We start from the raw sequence: 22,706 nt of genomic DNA, 5'->3' as shown, positions 1-22,706 counted from the left end.
GTTCAAATATAAAGTTGCAAATAGGGTGATTCAGACCCAGGCAACATCTGTCAACCTCCGCTATGAAAAAATTCGGGAGACTTTGCTTCCATGGCCTTGTTGGGATGGAGAATTTCAGATTTTTAGCACCCTTTGTGGGAAAAAAAAACTGCTTCTTGCTTTTATTCGTGTCCAATGTGCAATAACACACCTTAACTTCGTCCTTCAAATGCTGTAACAAATTCCAGTTGTAGCCAGACTAACATATAATTACGTCTTTCTCACTTTTATGCCATGACATCTATTGTTTCCCAGCTTCCAGACTTTCATCTTTGGTATTGCTCAAGGATCTATCCTTGCTTCCCTCCTATTCTTATCCAAATGCTGCCATTTGACAACATTTAAAATGCAGTGGTTTCTACATGTATGCTAGAAACACATAGCTTCATCTCATCGCTACATCTTTCAATCCCTCCACTGTCTGTCGGTGGTCAGATGTTCGTTCAACATCCAATAACGGATGAGCAGAGCTTTGTTCCAAATAAATATCAGGAAAACAAAGTCATTGCCTTTTGTTTCCATTAGAAGGTCTGCTTGACAGTTAATCATCAATTCTAGACCTGGAAATTGTCTGGGTCTGAATCACCCTATTTGCAACTTTATATTTGAACCCCAAGATGAATCTCCGACTGTGTAAGCGCCATTAATGAGATCATCTATTTCCTCTTGTATGACATCTGACAACTCCTTCCCTGCCTTAGCTCACCTTGAACTGAAACCCTCTTTCTTATGTCTAAATGATCTAATGTTGACTTTCTACATTCTACCCTTCTGAAATCTGAGGTCATAAAATTTTGTTGCCCAAATCCCAAATTCCACCATGACCTATTCACTTACTATTCCCATCCTCATTGATCTGTAAATTCTTACTCTGGTTTCAAATCCCAGCATGGACTTGCCCTTATCTATTGCTGAAAATTTCATCCATACTTATAAGCTTCTGAGATACACGTGCTCCTCTAATTCTGACCTCTTGAGCATACATACTTTAAACTGCCTCATTATTGGCACCCATCACTTTAACCGCCAAACCTCAGATTCTCAAACTCCCTCCATAAGCCACTCTATCTCTCCCTTGTCCTTCCAGACACTCCTTTAAAACTACCTCTTTGACCAAAATTCTGTTGATGTGCCTAATATCTTTTTATTTGGCATGGTGACAAATTCTGCTTTTGTGAAGTATCTTGGGACGTTCTACTATTTTAAAGGCATGAATGCAAGTTGTTGTTATTTACTGCCATTTTTTTAAAGTTACCAGTATATTATGTCTTTTTATATTCTTCTGGCTGATTTCAGCTGCCATCATAGCTTCCTAAAATATGGGAAGAGAAAGGAAAAACTTATCATCCTTCACCAAATCCAGCAATAGAAAATAGCTTAATTATAATGTACATATGAAAGAAAAGAAGGTAAAGGAAAAGAAAACTTACTTCATACTTCTTTTTTCCAAGGAGCCATTCAATGTGGTCATCTTGATCCCGTTCCTTTGCCACTACAATATCCCTTGGGCTTATGATGTAAAACAGCGGTTCACCGTCAGAATGTTCTGTGTTAAAAGAAAGGGTGTTTTTCTGTTAAGTTAAACCAAGAACAACTATGAAAAAGTTTTCATAAATTAAATAATATCTGCAAAGTGGCAAATAATCACTGACATTTTGCTGCAAAACCATACAAATATCTACAATCCTCTATCCAACACAGAAGTAGGAAAATACCATATGCTAAAAACTTTTGCCCTCATTAGATTAGCAAAATATACATGAATGACAAATATAAATCAAATCAATTATCACCAAATGAAAGTCAGTGATTGTCTGATATAAAACTGAAACACGGCAAATGAGTAAGTATCAAGTAAGTAGGAAGACTACCAATTAAGAATCAGCTAATAATTGCGTAAAACAACAGGCAATGAAAGGACATAATTGAAATCTCTCCAAATATTTTTAAAACATTTTTCAAATACAGACATTAATTATCAGTAAAGACAGCACTTGTAACAGAATTAACATATGTAAATAATTCAGAGGAAATTCCTCATAAATTGATTCCTAATATAGACCATAGGGGCCTCATTGTATCATAATTTTCTGTGTTCAGTGGTGATACTTTTTGTTGGCTTATAAAGGTTGAAGTTTCAAACCCCATTACAGAGACTTGGGTCCACAGTCTGTGTTGATCCATCAGTGCAGTACTGCAGTCAGAGGTTGCCTTGAGTGAGACTTTGAGTGAGATGTTAAGCTGACAGCCTGTCTATCCTCTTCCATCCAGATTCTGTCTAGACATAGAAGAGCTCATGGCACTATTTTGAAGAATAACAAATTTGGTTTTGTCCAATATTCATCTCTCAACTGAGATCACAAAAATAGATGTTAATTACCTGCTTGTTATTTGTGGAAATTTTATGCATGCAATTTTTCTGCATTAGAGCAGTGACCAAATTCAATATTATTTATTGGCCTTAAGGGGCTTTCAATTATTTTAAAGGTTGTGAAAGGAGAAATACAAATATAAACTTGTTCTCTCTATACATGAGAAACTCACAGAAAGACTGCGAATCATTTGCCAAGTTTGCATTAAAATGAATTGAAATCAGAGGATTCTTTTGTTATTGTGAACTGATATATATAACTGCAGTACTGTGCCAATTCTGCACCATATACACAAGCCATTTATTCTGCACGAGAGAGATGGCCTATCTTTAAATGTTGCCAGTACAAAATTTAGGACACCGCAGACAGCTGCTCAGTCAAGAATTTTATCTCCTGTATATGTTGAAGGACAGTCTCCGGGATACGTTGAGCACGTCCCAGACATCAGCAGCCACCTCTCTGAAAAGGCCATCATTGACGGAGTCATCTAACATCTGAAAAGTTTCACCAGTTCAGCCTTCTACAAATTACGCCAGCAAGTGTATGAAAATAATGACTTCCACAAATCAACAAAACTTTCAATATACAGAACAGTATTGTCATCACATGCGTGTATTATAGGGATACTTCGATTGTGTATCAGCATCATGTAAGAACTATTTTCATAGACTCATACAACATAGAAACAGACCCTTCGGTCCAACTAGTCCATGGTAAACATAAACCCAAACTAAACGAGTCCCATCTGCCTGCTCCTGGCACATATCCCTCCAAAGCTTTCCTATTCATGTACTTATCCAAATGTATTTTAAACATTAAATAAAAGCCAAAAGAATTGCGGATGCTGTAAATCAGAAACAAAAACAAAGTTGCTGGAAAAGCTCAGCAGGTCTGGCAGCATCTGTGAAGGAAAAAAACAGAGTTAATGTTTTGGGTCCGGTGACCCTTCCTCAGAAGGGCTTCCCTGTCTATCCCCATCTTAGAGAAAAGACAACTAACATTAACTCTATCTATATCCCTCATTATTTCATAAACTTCTATAGGTCCTTCTTGAAGTCAGCTGCACAAATATTAAGGTGGAACTCCTACAAAATCAATGATGAAGGCTATGTCTGGATGCCCGAAAAGTATTTTCCTCACCAAGTCCTGTTTTCTGCAAACTCTCACATGGCTAGAATTCCAGGAGGTGACAAAGAAAATGTTACAAAGCCACAGTGAAGCTTCCCTTGAAGCATGATATAAATGACATTAATGACTGGAAGGAGTTTGTTCTCAATCGTTCACAATGGTGACAACTTATCCAGCAAGCTGCACCATACTTTGAGTTCAAATACTTTAATGATGAGGAAGAGGTGCACCAGACAGCAAGGAGAAGGAAGCAAATCCTACACTTTGGATCCCACTGATTTGTAGGCCATCCTGTCCCAACTGCCAAACATCTGTTGTTTAAGAATCAGCCTGTTCTGCTACACACAGACACATGGAAAAAAACCATGACCCTGATTAGACACATCTTTGAATCAAGGAACAGTTGGTGATGATGTTCAGAACTCTGCCTTTTACTCGGTCTGCCTGATTAGACTTAACAACTAACAAAAAATTATATTTACAAAGTCACATTTTGCAGAAAGTACTAAAAAGTACCCAAAATCTAATCTGAGGTGTAAAAATTATATGTGGAAGTATACAATTCTATACATAATGTGAAAGAAATTGTACTTTATTTTTGAGAGTATCAATAATACGGAATAAATTTGTCAAATCAAGCCTGGTCAATTGCGAATGTGAGCTCATGTTTTGACTGGAAAATTGTTGGGAGTGTGTATCCAATTCTGGAATAGCACTGTTTATCACAGGCATAAATTTACAAAGTTACTCTGTAAAGATTTGTTTAAAAGAAGCAGAACAAAGCAATAACATTAACATATATAATAACACTGCATGCCAATATTTTAGAAATTAAACTAATTACATTTCTTTAACAATCTTCCCTTCCAGGACTGCCATTTCAGTTTTCAAGAGACTAGAAGCTATCATTTAGTAATCGATGCGGAAGAAATGGAAGCATTAATAGGCTACTGCAACAAAGTGCATCATCATGAAGTTCAATTTTGTCCTGAATTAGTAGCTACACGTTTATACCTTCCAAAGGCTAGCATTAGGTGGGAATTGGGAGTGGGAACTCTGGCTGATGTTAGGGTCACAATACCATCTGTCGTCTCCCAAACAGAACTTGTACTTAGATTAATAGATCAAACCTTGCACCTCATGGCCATCTGATTCAATGTGATATCAGACATTGAGCTACAGGCAGGTATATTGATTTGCTATCTGGCTACGTGATTATTCTCAAACTTGATTATGGATATGGCGATAGAATTGCAACAGAATGGATAGCTGGTAAATATTTCAAAAAGCTCATTGATTTGAGTATACACTGATGACCACATTCAAATTAATGTATAATTCAAAAGAATATTCAAATTATAAAGTTGACTGAAACAAAATTAGCTTTCAAAGGCTACCTTGAAACTTATTTTCCCATTTGTCTTACAGCAAAACACACCTTCAACAGTTAAACATTACTTATATCTCACCTAAACTGTAGTCTCTGCATTCATTTTCTTGGAAACCTCTCACGGATAGAGCATCAGAGGATATTTCCTCATACGAATCAGGCAAGTGATGAATTATGTCAAGGCGAGGTCTTGCACAATGTTCTTTATCCTGTTTCATAAAGAAAGGTGATCAAATTTTGTATTCTTGTAAACATTGGAAAAGTACTACCTCAGCATCTCTTACTTTCTCCAACCAAAATATCTCTCATCAGGGCTATGCAGTGTTTGATTAATTTTGCTTTTATGATACAGAATCGAACCTCTTAATCCATTTTTTAACACTCTATCATAATTTAGCCAAGAGAAACAAACATGCCCTCTAGTGGAAAATGGATTCCAATGATCTTGGAAACTGGGATATTATCGCTGGTATTCATTTCCAAGGGTCCATGCCATGATTCAGCTCTAACAGATGATCATCACTAATCCTTTTTAGCCAATAATTAAAGGCCACTCGAATATTATTAGGCAATGAAGTGAAACAAAGAACTGTGGATGATAGAGATCTGAAACACACAAAAACATAAATTGCTGGTGAACTCTGAAGAAGGGTCACTGTACTTGAAATGATATCTCTGTTCTCTTTCGACGGATGCTGCCAGACTTGCAGAGTTTCTCCAGCAATTTGGTTTTGCAGCTTAACAGGCAATGTTTCATTATTAGCTTGTAACTATAAAGCAAAGAATGTTCAATTTGTTAGGTGTGGCTGTTTTGGTTAACACATGATAAACAGCTTTGTCATGGCACAAAAGTACTGTGGATGCTGGAAATTTGAAACAAACACAGTGAATGCTGTGGAAACTCAGCAGTTCTGCCAGCAACTGTGGACAAAGAAACAGAGTTAATATTTCAAGACAAGTATGACTCTTTATCAGAATTATGTTTGTATGTTTTACTATATATCAAGATGTGCATATGTTGTAAATGCATTTTTAATTCTTTTGGCATTGCACAAAATGCTTTAAGGTAAATTTCCCACCTCCTGACAAAATAATTCTTGTGATTTAAATTTTTCCCTGCACATTTGGATAAATGAATATAGGTACATTTACTTCGACATATTACATACAAATGTTCTAATTGTCAAATTCACACATGGTTCAGAATCAAGAACTGAATTAAATAATAGGTCTATCACTGAAGATTTCTTCCCTTTACGATGATCAAGTCAAAGCTTAAGTTAATTACTGACTATCTGATTCCTTATCATCAAACAATAATTGTAAATGAAACCCAAGATAGTCAAGTCTCCAATTTCTTCTTGTAAAATCAAAAGAGATACAATATCTTGCGTAGCTGTACCAGTCGACACTTTGTACTTTGGTGTACACACTGGAAACACTGGCAGTTTCTGTTAATGAACTGCATAACCTCCAGGGGATAAACCATCCAACTGCAAATAACTGCAAAGAATAATGAGCTTCTGTAGGACTGAAAGTGAAAAGAGAAATTTCTTGGAGCATTTAATTAGATAGGGAGAATGAGTAGAAACATAAGCAATGCTGTAAGAAAAGTCTAGGGCAATCACAGCAATGGTTTAAGAAACTAATAAGGGCTAAATTCTGGATGTGAGTTTGCTCGCTGAGCTGGAAGGTTCGTTTTCAGATGTTTCGTCACCATTCTAGGTAACATCATCAGTGAGCCTCCAGTGAAGCGCTGGTGTTATGTCCCGCTTTCTATTTATGGAGCACTTCACCGGAGGCTCACTGATGATGTTACCTAGAATGGTGATGCAACGTCTGAAAACGAACCTTCCAGCTCAGCGAGAAAACTCACATCCACAACCTCAACCTGAGCTACAAATCTTCTCAAAACTCGTAAGGATTAAATTATGAGAAGGATTTCGAAAAGTATAACCTATCTATTCCCTTGAGGGTGATCTGATCAGGGTGTTTAAAATATTGAAGGATTTTACTGGTTACATACAGAAAAAAAACTTCCTCTGGTGGAGAAATCAAGAACAAAGTTATATAAGTTAAAAATAAGAACTGTACTATTTAGAAAGGAAATAAAGTAATCCTTTCACTCAAAAATTGAGAAATCTGAACGTGAAGCAGAAAATACTAGAAGTACAAGTTTTCTCCAAAGCTTTATAGGTGCTTGATAGTTGGAACTTCCAATAATACTTTGTTTGATTAGATGTCAGGTGCCTAAACGAAGTTAAAGGTGTTGATCAGAGACAAATTAATCAAATTACAGTGGGGCTGAATATTTTTATGGTTTGTCGGGACAGAGGATGAATTGGATCTGCAGAGAAACGTTGAGTGTCACAGAGATGTACAGCATGGAAACAGACCCTTTAGTCTAACTCATCCAGGTTGACCAGATATCCTAGATAAATAAAGTCCCAGTTTCCAGCATGGGGCCCATATTCCTCTAAACACTTTCTACTCATATACCCTTTAAGATAAACTATAAAGGATCACTCTCTAGTCATATGTTGGAAGATTTAAGATTTTCTTTCTTCTTACTTACTTAAACATAATGCCATAATCTTTCATTTACTAGTGGTTAATTCATAAGAGAAAAAACAGTGACTGATGATTACTATTGAATTGGATACTGAGCTTCTTACATCCAATTTCCTACTTTGAGCCACTTTCACCCTGCAGCAAGAAATATCTTCTCTCACCCTCAAAGAAATATCTTGATAGTTTCTGGTTTGTCACTCAAGGCATTTGTACCCTTTATTGAGGAAGGCTTTTGAAAATTGGTGATTTGAAGGTTTTGACAGCTGTGTAGCTTTGATATTTTCAAAACAGAACCAAAATAACTTCCGTGAAGATCCTCAGAAAGGTTTGAAATATACAGCTAGGCATAATAGGATGTTGTCTATAATTTAAACTTTGCACTCTTTTAGGGCTTTAATACACAAAAGCTGTCAGCTGCTAGTGCATTGGCTTTGCCCACTGATTCAGTTAAGCAGCTACCCTAATTTTCAAAATATGTGCCCAAATTAGGTTTCGACAACTGTTATTCAATTAATTTAATACTTGCCAAGCTAGATCCCCAGCTATGGCCTTCAACTATGGTAATTACGAGCAAATTCAACTACTTTGTATGAAATTTTATTGAACCTAAGTCTTTGATGTAAATTAAGAACAACAGAAGTTCCAATTCTCGAGCACTCTGTTCAGCACATCACCTTCTCTACATTCAACACCGTCCCTCAAGCAAATATCTACACTATATTCTTTAGCCCATTTCTTAGCCATTTCCAAGTTTTATTCGGAATCCCACAACTCATATGAAACATAGTCACAAGCAATATCAGTGGTCTGACAGAAGGGAGAAATGACATGGTGGACATTTGCATGACAAAATTAAACATTTTAGCACCGCCATTTAACAATGGAATCATACAGTATTCTACTCAAAGTGTTAATTATGTTTTTTCTCTCTACCGATGCCATTAGACCTATTAAGTTTTTATTTCAGATGTCCAACATCCACAGTACTTTGATTTCAAGTTTCTCATTTTAATACTTCTTTCAAAAAACTAATGCACAATAGTAGGACAGTCTTAACAAAAATATTCCTCCCACAGATTCAAATATTCCTTTACCGTTTGTTCCAACATCTCATTCACATACATTAGGAGAACGAGACGCTCGCCGAGTGGTGCAAGTCCGCTGATGTGAAACTCTGATTCAAAGGCAGACACTGCAATGAAAAACATTCCATGTTAGAGCTATTTTCTTAAATCTGCAGAGATGGCAGTCCCAATCTCATTCTTGGTAAGATCTCATCTCTTAAAAGTACTATAACATACAAAATATTTATAAAGTCAAGCAAAACATATTAGATCTGAAGTTCTGAAGAAGGATCACTAGATCCAAAACGTTAACACGGCTTTTGCTCCACTGACGCTGCCAGGCCTACTGAGTTCAATTCAAACTTGTTGCAAAATATGGCCTGTAGAGAGCACTGCAGCTACTTTGTCTGAAAATCTTCAAATGTATAATTCTAAAATGGCATTTGTACCATTCCTTTCAGTTGCACTACAGTTGTAAGGCTAAATATATTTGTTACTTGACTTGTGGAGCTCCTTGAAGGATTAAAACTTATAAATGCAGACCTCTACACTCTGTAAATGAAAAAAGACTCGCATTGAACAGTTTTAGATAACAAAGTGTGAAGCTGCATGAACACAGCAGGCCAAGCAGCATCTCAGGAGCACAAAAGCTGACATTTCGGGCCTAGACCCTTCATCAGAGAGAGAAGAAGGGCCTAGGCCCGAAACGTCATCTTTTGTGCTCCTGAGATGCTGCTTGGCCTGCTGTGTTCATCCAGCTCCACACTTTGTTATCTTGGATTCTCCAACATCTGCAGTTCCCATTATCACAGCATTGAACAGTTTTGACGTCTGTAGTCACAGGTAAAGCAGTTGTAGTGTCTCAAGAGGGTTATGCAAATGTAGTTTTACTACTTATAAAAAATTATAACTTCTATATAGCATAGCAAAAACATGAATAACAATGAGACCAGTTTTTGGTGATGTTAATATTTAGAAGGATTGAGACAACATCAATGAAGTCTTACATTCAGTGTTCCTCAGAAAACTCTGTTTTTCAGTAGATCTTTAATTAAGTGATCATTAGCTGTCAATACTTGTTAAAAATTTGGCTGACTCCAACGGCAGGTGATTCTTGTTTAGAAGTCAAAGTAGTGAAATTGATACTGCTCATACTGGGTACAGTCAAAGCAAAGGGCTGCTCATTTTAAAGCCAATAAAAAGTTATCAAGAAGAAAACTGTATTTGCTACTTTCATTTGTTGCAGTGCATTGTTTGTTAAACATATCCCAGGAACGCAGCCCACGAGCAGCAATATTTCTATTCCTGATGCAAGATTTTGAAAGACGTGCACAGCTCATTGCTAGCAGGTCTATTTTTGAAAAGGAATACAAAGAGGAGGCTGGAAGAACACAGCAGGCCAGACAGCACCTGGAGGAAAGGAGCAGTCAACTGAAGAAGGGTAATACCCAAAACGTTCAGCCTGTTCAGAGGTGTCATGACACATCTCTGGAGCAGGTAGGGCCTGCATATTAGCCATGTCAAGCAATTGTGCAAGAGACTGGAAGTGTGCTTCTTATACCAAAGTCCAATCTTTATGCATCATAAATGGAAGAACAAAAAGTGATTATTGTCATTTCTTTGTTGTCACACTCAAGGGAATTGTAGCACAGAATGTAAAAATGTCAACATTACCACTGGAGCTGGTTAAAATCTAAAGATCTGTGTTTTTTAAAAGTAGCTTGTGGTAGAACACACTAGGGAACAGGTACTTCTGGATTTGGTGATTTGCAATGAGCCAGACTTGATTATGGGGCTTAAGGTGAAAAGACCCCTGGGACAGTGACCAGAATAAGATAGAATTCATACTCCAGTTTGATAGGGAGAAGCTGGAATCAGATGTACCAATAATATAAGTGAGTAAAGGTAACTACAAAGACATGAGGGAAGAAGTGGCCAGAGCTGAATGGCAGAGGAGGCTGGCAGGGAAGATGGTGGAGGAGCAATGGGAAGAGTTTCTGGAGGCAGTTTGGGAGGCATAGCAGAAATTCATCCCTAGAAAGAAGAAGCATATTACGGGCAAGATGTTGTTAACCAAGGCTAACAAGGGAAGTTAGGGTCAACATAAAAGCCAAACGGAAAAAAAAGTACAATGTGAAGAAGACTAATGAGAAAAGAGAGGATTGGGAAGTCTTTAAAAACCTGTAAAGGCTAACTAAAAAAGGGGGTAAAAAATGATAGTAAGTTAACTAATAACATAACAGAAGATTACAAAAGCTTGTTTTAGATACATACATATATTAGAAAGGTCGAGTGAAAATTGGACTACTGGAAAATGAGGCTAGAGAAGTAACAATGGGAAACAAAATAAATGGTGAAAAAAGTGAATAGGTACTTTATATCAGTTTTCACAGTAGAAGACTCGAGCAGCTTGCCAGAACTTCAAGAGTGTCAGGGGGCAGAGGTAAGTGTAGTAGCCATCACAGATTTTGCAGTCCACTATTAAGTATGAGATTTTGAAGTACTTGGAAGCTTATAGTAAATAAGTCTGAGCCAGCACAGCTACGTCAAGGGGAGGTCATGCCTCACAGATCTGCTAGAATTCTTTGAAGTAGCAATGAGCAGGTTAGACAAAGGAGCGCCAGTGGATATTAACAAATTTGGATTTCCAGAAGACATTTGACAAAGTGCCACATAACAGGCAATTAAATAAAATAACAGCCCATGGCATTAGGGGTAAGATACTGGCATGGAGAGAGGATTGGCTGACTGGCAGAAGTTAGAGAAGAGGGATAAAAGGGTCTTTTTCAGCATGGTGCAGTGACTAGTGCAGTTCTGCAGGGGTCTGTGTTGGGACCACAACTATTCACATCATACATTAATGATCTGGACGAAGGAATAGTGGGCATTGTTGCTAAGTTAACACAAAGATAGATGGGTGGACAGAAAGTGTTGAGGAAGCAGAAAGGCTGGACAAGGACTAGGACAGGCTAGGAGATTGGAAAAGTGGCAGACAAAATAACAATGTGTAAAAGTGTGAAGTTATGCATTTTGGTAAGAAAAATACAGGCATAGGCTATACAAAGCTTCAGAAATCTGAAGCACAAAGGGGCTTAGAAATCCCAGTTAAGTATTCTCTTAAGGTTAACTTGCAGGTTCATATGTCAGATAAGAAGTCAAAGACAATGTTAACATTCATTTCAAGAGGGCTAGAACATAAGATCACAAATTGGAACATTGTGAGCAGCTTTGAGCTCGGGGATGATGTGTTGGCTATTCAGGAGCAGTTGAGGACTCTGGGCCTGTACTCAATGGAGTTTAGAAGGATTAAGGGGGAGATCTGATTGAAAGTTATAGAACACTGAGATGGCTGGACAGATTGGATGTGGAGAAGATGTTTCCACGAGTAGGAGGGACTAGGGCCCGAGGGCAAAGTCTGAGAGTGAAGGAGCGATTGAGATGAGGAGGAATGTCAACAGCCAGAGGGTGATTAGTCTGTTGAACTCATTGCTACAGAAGGCTGTAGAGGACAAATCAGTAAGTATACTTAAGACAGAGAGAGACGTTCTCGATTGTTAAGGGGATCAAGGGTTATAAGGAGAAGGCAGGAGAATGGGGTTGAGAAACAAATCAGCCATGATTGAATGGTGGAGCAGATTCAACAAGATGAATGGTTTAATTCTGCTCCTACATCTAATGCTCTATCTCCAGTTCATTTTATGCAGTTTTCCACTGCATATTATGCTCTCTTACAAATCTCGAACCTTAGGAATTTATCAATTATTGATACCAGAGATGGCACTGCAGGATAATAAAGTGTGGAGCTGGATGAACACAGCAGGCCAAGCAGCATCTCAGGAGCACATTGTACTCCTCTGATGCTGCTTGGCCTGCTGTGTTCATCCAGCTCCACACTTTGTTATCTCGGATTCTCCAGCATCTGCAGTTCCCATTATCTATGGTATTGCAGGATGTTATCTTGGAACACTTATCATTTAAACAAAAGCATGGACTGTTATTCCTAGAGTAGCACTAGCTGGTTCACTGTGCAAATGTGCTCCTTGTGTGTTTAGTTAAATGTCAATGCTCTGTGAGTAAACAGAAATACATAATTTATTTTATTTTAATGCTGTTAGAACATAGAACATTACAGCACAGTACAGGCCTTCGGCCATCGATGTTGTGCCGACCTGTCAGACCGATCTCAAGCCCATCTAACCTACACTATTCCATGGACGTCCATATGCTTATCCAATGACGACTTAAATGTACCCAAAGTTGGCAAATCTACCACCATTTCAGGCAAAGCGTTCCACTCCCTTACTACTCTCCGAGTAAAGAAACTACCTCTGATATCTGTCCTATATCTTTCACTCCTCAATTTAAAGCTATGCCTCCTCGTGCTCATCGTCACCATCCTAGGAAAAAGGCTCTCCCTATCCACCCTATCTAACCCTCTGATTATTTTATATGTCTCAATTAAGTCACCTCTCAACCTTCTTCTCTCTAATGAAAACAGCCTCAAGTCCCTCAGCCTTTCTTCGGAAGACCTTCCCTCCATACCAGGCAACATCCAAGTAAATCTGCTCTGCACCCTTTCCAAAGCTTCCACATCCTTCTTATAATGCGGTGACCAGAACTGTACACAATACTCCAAGTGCGGCCGCACCAGAGTTTTGTACAGCTTCACCATAACCTCTTGGTTCCGGAACTCGATCCCTCTATTAATAAAAGCTAAAACACTGTATACCTTCTTAACAGCCCTGTCAACTTGGGTGGCAACTTTCAGGGATCTGTGTACATGGGCACCGAGATCTCTCTGCTCATCTACACTACTAAGAATCTTACCATTAGCCCAGTACTTTGCCTTCTGGTTACTCCTACCAAAGTGCATCACCTCACACTTGTCTGCATTAAACTCCATTTGCCACCTCTCAGCCCAGCTCTGCAGCTTATCTATGTATCTCTGCAACCTACAGCATCTTTCGTCACTATCCACAACTCCACCGACCTTAGTGTCGTCTGCAAATTTACTAACCCATCCTTCTACGCCCTCATCCAGGTCATTTATAAAAATGACAAACAGCAGTGGACCCAACACCGACCCTTGCGGTACACCACTAGTAACTGGTCTCCAGGATGAACATTTCCCATCAACTACCACCCTCTGTCTTCTTTCAGCAAGCCAATTTCCGAACCAAACTGCTATATCTCCCACAATTCCATTCCTCCGCATTTTGTACAAGAGCCTATTGAGGGGAAACTTATCGAACGCCTTGCTCAAATCCATATACACCACATCAATCGGTTTACTCTCATCTACCTGTTTGGTCACCTTCTCAAAGAACTCAATAAGGTTTGTGAGGCACGACCTTCCCTTCACAAAACTGTGCTGACTATCTCTAATCAATTTATTCTTTTCTAGATGATTATAAATCCTGTCTCTTATAACCTTTTCCAACACTTTACCAACAACTGAGATAAGGCTCACTGGTCTATAATTACCAGGGTTGTCTCTACTCCCCTTCTTGAACAGGGGAACGACATTTGCTATCCTCCAGTCGTCTGGCACTATTCCTGTTGACAATGATGAGTTAAAGATCAATGCCAAAGGCTTGGCAATCTCCTCCCTGGCTTCCCAGAGGATCCGAGGATAAATCCCATCCGGCCCAGGGGACTTATCTATCTTCACCCTCTGTAGGATTTCTAATACCTCTTCCTTGTGAACCTCAACCCAACCTAGTCTAATAGCCTGTATCTCAGTATTCTCCTCGACAACATTGTCGTTTTCTAGAGTGAATACTGTTGAAAAATATTCATTTAGTGCTTCCCCTATCTCCTCTGACTCCACACACAACTTCCCACCACTATCCTTGATTGGCCCTAATCTTACTTTTGTCATTCTTTTATTCCTTAAATACCTATAGAAAGCCTTAGGGTTTACCCTGATCCTATCCGCCAACAACTTCTCATGTCTCCTCCTGGCTCTTCTGAGCTCTCTCTTTAGGTCTTTCCTGGCTACCTCGTAGCCCTCAAGCGCCCTAACTGAGCCTTCACATCTCATCCTAACATAAGCCTTCTTCTTCCTCTTGACCAGAGATTCCACCTCCTTCGTAAACCACGGCTCCCGCGCTCTACAGCTTCCTCCCTGCCTGACAAGTACGTACTTATCTAGGACACACAGGGGCTTTTCCTTGAATAAGCTCCACATTTCCAATGTGCCCATCCCCCGCAGTTTCCTTCCCCATCCTATGCTCCCTAAATCTTGCCTAATCTCTCCGTAATTGCCTTTCCCCCAGCTATAACTCTTGCCCAGTGGTATACACCTATCCCTTTCCATCACTAAAGTAAACATAACAGAATTGTGATCGCTATCACCAAAGTGCTCACCTACTTCCAAATCTAACACCTGGCCAGGCTCATTACCCAGTACCAAATCTAATGTGGCTTTGCCCCTTGTTGGCCTATCTACATACTGTGTCAGGAAGCCCTCCTGTACATACTGGACAAAAACTGACCCATCTATAGTACTCGAACTATAGTGTTCCCAGTCAATATTTGGAACGTTGAAGTCCCCCATGACAACTACCCTGTCTCTCTCACTCCTATCAAGAATCATCTTTGCTATCCTTTCCTCTACATATCTGGAACTATTCGGAGGCCTATAGAAAACTCCCAACAGGGTGACCTCTCCTTTCCTGTTTCTAACCTCAGCCCATACTACCTCAGTTGACGAGTCCCCAAACATCCTTTCTGCAACTGTAATACTGTCCTTGACCAACAATGCCACACCTCCGCCCCTTTTGCCATTTTCTCTGTTCTTACTGAAACATCTAAATCCCGGGACCTGCAACAACCATTCCTGTCCCTGCTCTATCCATGTCTCCGAAATGGCCACAACATCGAAGTCCCAGGTACTAACCCACGCTGCAAGATCACCCACCTTATTCCAGACGTTCCTGGTGTTGAAGTAGACACACTTCAAACCAACTTCTTGCTTGACGGTGCCATCTGGCGTCCCTGAAACTTAATTTCGGACCACCCTACTCTCAACCTTTTCTATACTCGAACTACAATTTTGGTTCCCCTCCCGCTGCTGAATTAGTTTAAACCCACCCGAATAGCCTTAGCAAATTTCCCCCACAGGATATCGGTACCCTTCTGGTTCAGGTGAAGACCATCTTGCTTGTAGAGGTCCCACCTACCCCAGAAAGAGCCCCATTTATCCAAGAATCCAAAACCCTCCCTCTTGCACCACCCCTGTAGCCACGTGTTCAACTCCTCTCTCTCCCTATTCCTCGCCTCACCAGCACGTGGCACGGGCAACAAACCAGAGACAACAACTCTGTTCGTCCTAGCTCTCAGCTTCCATCCTAGCTCCCTGAATTTCTGCCTTAAATCCCCATCTCTCTTCCTACCTATGTCATTGGTGCCAATGTGGACCACGACTTGGCTGCTCCCCCTCCCACTTAAGGTTCCCAAAAACACGATCAGAGACATCATGCACCCTGGCACCTGGGAGGCAACACACTAACTGTGAGTCTCTCTTGTCCCCACAGAACCTCCTATCTGTCCCCCTAACTATGGAGTCCCCAATGGCTAATGGTCTGCTCCTCTTCCCCCTTCCCTTTTGAGCAGTAGGGAAAGACTCTGTGCCAGAGACCTGTGCCCCACTGCTTTCCCCTGCTAAGTCTTCCCCCGCAACAGTATCCAAAACGGTATACTTATTGTTGAGGGGAATGGCCACAGGGGATCCCTGCATTGCCTGCCGGTTCCCTTTCCGTCCCCTGACCGTAACCAATCTACCTTTTTCCTGTACCTGAGGAGTGACTACCTCCCTGTAACTCCTCTCAATAACCCCCTCTGCCTCCCGAATGATCCGAAGTTCATCCAGCTCCAGCTCCAGTTCCCTAACGTGGTTTTCAAGGAGCTGGAGTTGGGTGCACTTCCCGCAGATGTAGTCAGCAGGGACACTAGTGGTGACCCTTAACTCCCACATTCTGCAGGAGGAACATTCAACTGCCCTGACCTCCGTTCCCATTACTCTAAATTCCCAAGACTTAAAACAAAATAAAAAATAAACTTGTTACCTTCCCAATCAGGCACACAGAACCTTTTTTTTTGGTTGGAGGAGGAGGATGGGTGGGAGGCACTACCCGGGTAGTGTTTCGGGTAACGCAACCACACAAATATATTACCTCCTCTAACCAAAAAACCAAATATATTACCTTCTCCTCATCTAACTAAAAAAAAGGTTCTGTGTGCCTGATTGGTAATGTAACAAGTTTATTTATTTTTTTTTTAAGTCTTGGGAATTTAGAATAATGGGAACGGAGGTCAGGGCAGTTGAATGTTCCTCCTGCTGTTGTGACAGTTCACCCTTGCTATGCTGCTTTATCATAAAGATCGTAGTTTCTGTTTGAACCTAACTTGGCTGCTAGCTAAGGCAAAGCATTCCTAGAATAACTATGACATTTACGAACAACTAACAAACACTGGATTCTATTATTAAACTGACTGCATTACTTTAAAGGATACTGAATGACTTTGGTCCACAGGCAGATCAGAAATGTGTAATTAAGCCTATAAATATGCTTTAGATGAAGAAGACTGCACTCATTTTCAGACATACACAAAAGCACAATACTGCATGGTTTAAAATGACAGACCCACCACAAATTTCCTTAATCGGATATTGCACAGTACACATAAGAACTAGAATGCCCTTTAATTCAAAAAATATTGTCCAATGAACATGATAGCAGGTTAGTGGAATCTGCAATTTAAGTACATTAAGAGTCTGACAATTGCACATTTCACTCCTATGGGAACATAAGGTTCTCCAACTCCTTCCACGGCACTAGGCACACAGGGAAAAAAAACTAGAATCAGCTGTAAAATATACAAAAGTTCAAAATTGGCTGAGCAGTTTTTATAACTGCCATCACAGACCATGCACAGATTTACCTTATGGCAGACTGTAAAGTTAGGCCTTTTATAATCCCATACAATATAAATGTCTTATTTTCCAGAGTTAGTGCCCTGGTGCAAGCCAGAAAACTGAAGAGACTCTTGTAATCATTCAAACAGTGCTTGAAAACCAGCTCAAACACCGGTCATGGCCAGAGATGAGGCTAAATAGATAAATGTTTTGTTAAAGAGTGAAGGCTTTTGGTGTGATAATTAGATGATGACTAAAAAGTGATACACATTGACAATAACTCAGAAAAACAGCAAAGCAGCAAAGTGAAGATCTTCAGCATGAGCAATGACAGCATGTTACATATTGGCAGTCTGTGTATCAGGCCAGAGTCTCATAACTGTAAAATCATTGCTATACTAAACACATGAAATTTCTCTAGTTGACAATTTGGGCTCCTTTCTGCTCAGAATTAGGCATAAGTTCCTAAATGAGGAACATTACAGCTTAATAGCCTAATAGTGTATCAGTAAAATAAAATATTGCACTGTTTATATACATTTTCACACATTCGAACTTGTGCATTTTTCATACATGCAAAAAAGAAGAGTTCCTATAAGAAGGATTTCACACCGAGAACTTAACTCAGTAACATTTGTTTTTCTTACTGGTATAAATACATATATGTTACACACATAAAATAAACTCCAGTGCTGTTTGTTTAAAAATACCACCAATTACAAAATTCAGCAAAACGTGTGGTTTCAACTGGCATGAGGATCAGTAACAGATGGGCACACATTTAGGATAACTGGAAACAATGGTGAATAAGGAGATTTTATTCACACAAAAATGCTGACAAAGCTCATTTAAATTGACAATGATGACAATCACATTATATTTGTGATAGAAAATACATTTATTCGACTTACAGAGTGTGCAAACTAACTGCTACGCTCAAAGTTCCTACAGGATCTCAACTAGTTAATGGCTGAATCTCTTAGTTCACATTTGCTGAATATGCCAAGGCAGAAATGTAACTAAGAGAGGAAAATTCTCACCAATTTCAACGTAACGAGTGGGCAAATCCCTAAGGTCAGTAGGATCACGTTCCTTCACCACACATACCTGAAAAAAAATCATGATGACGTTTAAATTAAAGAGTCAAAAATTGTCCCTTTGAGCAGACTGCCACCTACTGCAGCATTTTATATTTGATGAGCTGATGCTGTGTTATAAAGAAATTGCTCTATGTTCTTTCAAATACTCAGCTTTAAAAACATTCAAATCAGCACTTGAATGAGATTGCAGCATACTCTAAGCAAGTATACCCTACATTAATGTCAGCACAATTGTTATCTTTTAAACATGCATGTTAAGTGTACATCATACAGATATTCAAATATCCCCCAATATTCTTTATTTTGGCCGTTGGTAGGGAGTAAAGCTGTACTGCAAAAATGGTGTTTTTCACACAAAATGTTTTAAGCATACATTTTAGCTCACTACATTCTCATTCCACAAAAAGGACCCCTAAAATAAAACCACTGAGATAGCAAGAACTATAGATGCTGGAGTCAGAGATAATAAAGTGTGGAGATAATGGGAACTGCAGATGCAGGAGAATTCCAAGATAATAAAATGTGAGGCTGGATGAACACGGCAGGCCAAGCAGCATCTCAGGAGCACAAAAGCTGACGTTTCGGGCCTAGACCCTTCATCATCTCTGATGAAGGGTCTAGGCCCGAAACGTCAGCTTTTGTGCTCCTGAGATGCTGCTTGGCCTGCTGTGTTTCACCTATCTTCTTTACTCTCTATCTTCGGTCCGCCTCCCCCTCTCTCCCTATTTATTCCAGTTCCCTCCCCCCATCCCCCTCTCTGATGAAGGGTCTAGGCCCGAAACGTCAGCTTTTGTGCTCCTGAGATGCTGCTTGGCCTGCTGTGTTCATCCAGCCTCACATTTTATTATCTTGGAATCTCCAGCATCTGCAGTTCCCATTATCTCTCTCTCCTATGCTGCTTGGCCTGCTGTGTTCATCCAGCCTCACATTTTATTATCTAATAAAGTGTGGAGCTGGAGGAACACAGCATGCCAGGCAGCATCAGTGGAGCAGGAAAGCTGACTTTTTAGGTCTGAAACGTCAGCTTTCCTGTTTCTCTGATGCTGCCTGGCCTGCTATGTTCCTCCAGCTCCATACTTTGTTATCTCTAAAATAAAACCATCCTTCCAAAATCTTCATGTACACCTTGAGACTGTGGCCCTTTGTTCTGTCACTGTCGCATTCACGGGCTGTAGCTGTGGTTCCTATATCAACCCAACAAAATACAGCCGTCTCCCACGCCCACCCCTCGCTAGTATGTGCCTGCCAAAGTAGGCCGGGTCTCATATTCAATTGAAGTCAAGCCACTTCACTGCACCAGCACCCCCTATTCCATTCTTCCCAACTCCAACCCAGCAGAGTTTCTTCTACACAGTGGAGTCAAGCCTGGAGGCACTCTCTAACTAGAGTGGTACAAGGAAGCCAACAAATTCTTGAGAATGGCCATGACAAGGAAACTAATACTTTCAATAAAGAAAAGGAGATTTATGTGACATTTAACTTTGTCTTCACTGAAAAGTTAAAATAAATCCTGCAAGTGTATGTATGGTTAAATTAAAATGATGAAGTGCATGTTATTTGCAAACTCTAATAAATCCTTTCATGAATCTAGATAAAAAGCAATGCAACCCAATAGGTCAACTTGGACAAATTTTAAAAATGTGCTATAAATCATAGGCAGTAACACTTGCTGTCACGCACAGAGAGAAGAGCAGAACAGATTTTTATTTGAACAGATTGTAATCTATTCAGTTTTATTTTCATTTAAGCCTTCAGAGCAACTGTCAAGAAAATAACCAGAGAAAGACTGTTTAAAGATTTCAAATATATTTATTAAAAACTACTTTTTCATTTAAATGGTGTTTTTTTACTGCTTTTATTTTGCTGCGGCAAAACCAATCTCTCAATAATTATTACCACGCTCTGGAAATTTACAATAATATGCACTGCGCATATTAAAAATGCCTATCTTTGCAGGTGTGGATACATAACTTATTCTTCTCTTCTACTTTGTAATTTAATCATGTCAGAAAAAGTTTCACCATTCAAGAGAGCAGACAAGTCTTATCCTGAACTCAGATGGTCACAAGGAGATTTTCAACAAAGGCAAAGGGAAAAGGGATTCACTCATTAACCTATAAGTTCAAAACCTTGCAAGCTAAGAAACATAGCTAGTTGCCCTTAAGTGATGTACCTTCATGGATTTACGCTCTCAAGCTGAATTAAAAACCTTTGTAATATTGCTTCTAATATTAATTGGAAAATACCTTAACGGAAGTTGCCCAGCCAATAATGAGTGTTACATTGTCTTTCCAGCAGAGACTGCAGAGGTACATATCAGGACGAAAGTTTGTGTTGTCTCGAGATATGTTTGTGATTCGTTGCTTCGAGCTAGCATCATATATCTTGACTCCCTGAAGAAAGAAACGTAGCTTGACTACTATCAGAGAAACATTTAAGAAAAAAGGAGAGATTTACATTAAAATGAGTCACAGTGCCCAGATGCCTCTGTGAGAAGGGGAACTACTTAATGATACAGTATTTAACCCCTGAAGCAAACCCCCGGGCATCGGTTTTGAATTTTTCTTCAACAACTGGCATGGAGACAATGGATGGAACAGCCTTTTGTGCTGTAACCATGCAATGATTCCAGCTGACGAAGAATTAAAACCAATCACTTTCTAAAATCCTGTGCTGTAGCATCCAGATATTTTAAGCAATGAGTGGTCATGGAGTCAGTCTTCAATATGATTATTAACACAACAAAAAATAGTTCTCAAACACATTTAGAGGTGCTCTTGGTTATCAGTACCATCAGTATGGTAAACATCACCATTAAAAATCACTAAGGCGAGGGCATTTTAATATCAATTTAGACATTTTGTCATCTCTCATTACTGTATCACTCTAAGCTGTATATAAACATTTTACACATGGGCTATCAAATATTAAAGTAAGGTTCAGGATTATTGAATTTTTATAGCATATTCCTTAGATTACAGGTAGAATATTGGATTCCTTTTTGGCCATTCTAATACAGGAAGGATAATAAGGGTAAGTGCTCTCTTTCTTCCAGTGACTCCAATGTAGGGCAATAACTTTAATTTTACATTCTGATGGTTAAACCTGTAATCCATCAATATGGAATCCTTTGCTGTTACACTACTTATATATTTGATTTCAGCATTGAGTGGTTAGATGTGCTGTGGTTTGATCTATGTATACTAGAATTTTTCCATTATCCGTACCAAAGATTCACATCTAATATGATGGATACAGATGCACTTTATGGTCATTCTTCAGCTGCTGCTTCACAGTTCATGATGTCATTCTGCATGACCTATTGCAAAATACACTTGGCTTTCCAAGTTTCACAGGCTGAAATCATATCGTCGATGGCTAAACCTGCAGAGATCCAAAATTCAGGACATGCAGAGGGATGTTACGAAGGTCCTGGTGGATAGGGGAGATGCTCGACTTGCTGGATTCCCTAAGGGGCCGATGTGTGAAAGCATAGGTAAAGCATGGGTACCCACAGGTTCACTATTTTGTTCCAGTGATACATCACATTGCAATTTTCAGTTGTGTGTGGCTAGTTCATATCCATGCACAATGCACGGCTACAGATTAGACCAAGGCTAACGTCTGAAACACCAATGCTGATGATCCACAGTTTGATTGAGTCAGTTGATGAACCAGCTTGACTCATTTTCATTTTGGTATCCCTGGAAACTCAGCCCTCAGTCCAACTTTATCCAGCGACAAGTTGGGCTCGAGTTATGTTGCCATTAAATTACAGCATTATGTGAAGGTTCCTGACACTTTCAGGGTTCGCTTAGTATTCCTGTTATCAAGATATAATGAACTGAATTTTTTTGTGGGTTTGGCTTGGGATTCCAGAAATATTTTCCATGCTGCTCAGAGCTTTATTCAAGGTGAATTCAGTTGTTGAATGTGGATGCAAGTTTTGCTAGCAAGGTCATTCACATAAATATACTTGTCTAACTTTGTTGGCAATACTGAAGAGAATCACAGAGTGCAATGAGATAACGGAAACTGCAGGTGCTGGAGAATCCGAGATAACAAAGTGTGAAGCTGGATGAACACAGCAGGCCAAGCAGCATCTCAGGAGCACAAAAGCTG

General features: G+C 39.5%; 1 protein-coding gene across 1 annotated transcript in view; it reads right to left on the bottom strand.

Moving 5' to 3' along the window:
• The window catches only part of vps41 (VPS41 subunit of HOPS complex), a 162,998-nt gene that overhangs the window by 47,806 nt on the left and 92,486 nt on the right, over positions 1-22,706 (bottom strand). Inside the window, exons 9-14 of the mRNA XM_059645823.1 lie at positions 20,831-20,977; positions 18,525-18,591; positions 8,595-8,692; positions 5,009-5,138; positions 1,470-1,585; positions 1,295-1,351 (exon numbers count right to left, since the gene is read on the bottom strand). Coding sequence (XP_059501806.1) covers positions 1,295-1,351; positions 1,470-1,585; positions 5,009-5,138; positions 8,595-8,692; positions 18,525-18,591; positions 20,831-20,977 — 615 coding nt within the window. The remainder of the gene's footprint in view (positions 1-1,294; positions 1,352-1,469; positions 1,586-5,008; positions 5,139-8,594; positions 8,693-18,524; positions 18,592-20,830; positions 20,978-22,706) is intronic.

Source organism: Stegostoma tigrinum, chromosome 5 (assembly GCF_030684315.1).
Source record: "Stegostoma tigrinum isolate sSteTig4 chromosome 5, sSteTig4.hap1, whole genome shotgun sequence".
NCBI classification, from domain to species: Eukaryota; Metazoa; Chordata; class Chondrichthyes; order Orectolobiformes; family Stegostomatidae; genus Stegostoma; species Stegostoma tigrinum.
Note: the sequence above shows the minus strand (reverse complement) of the source record. Positions and strands in the feature narration are given on the sequence as shown.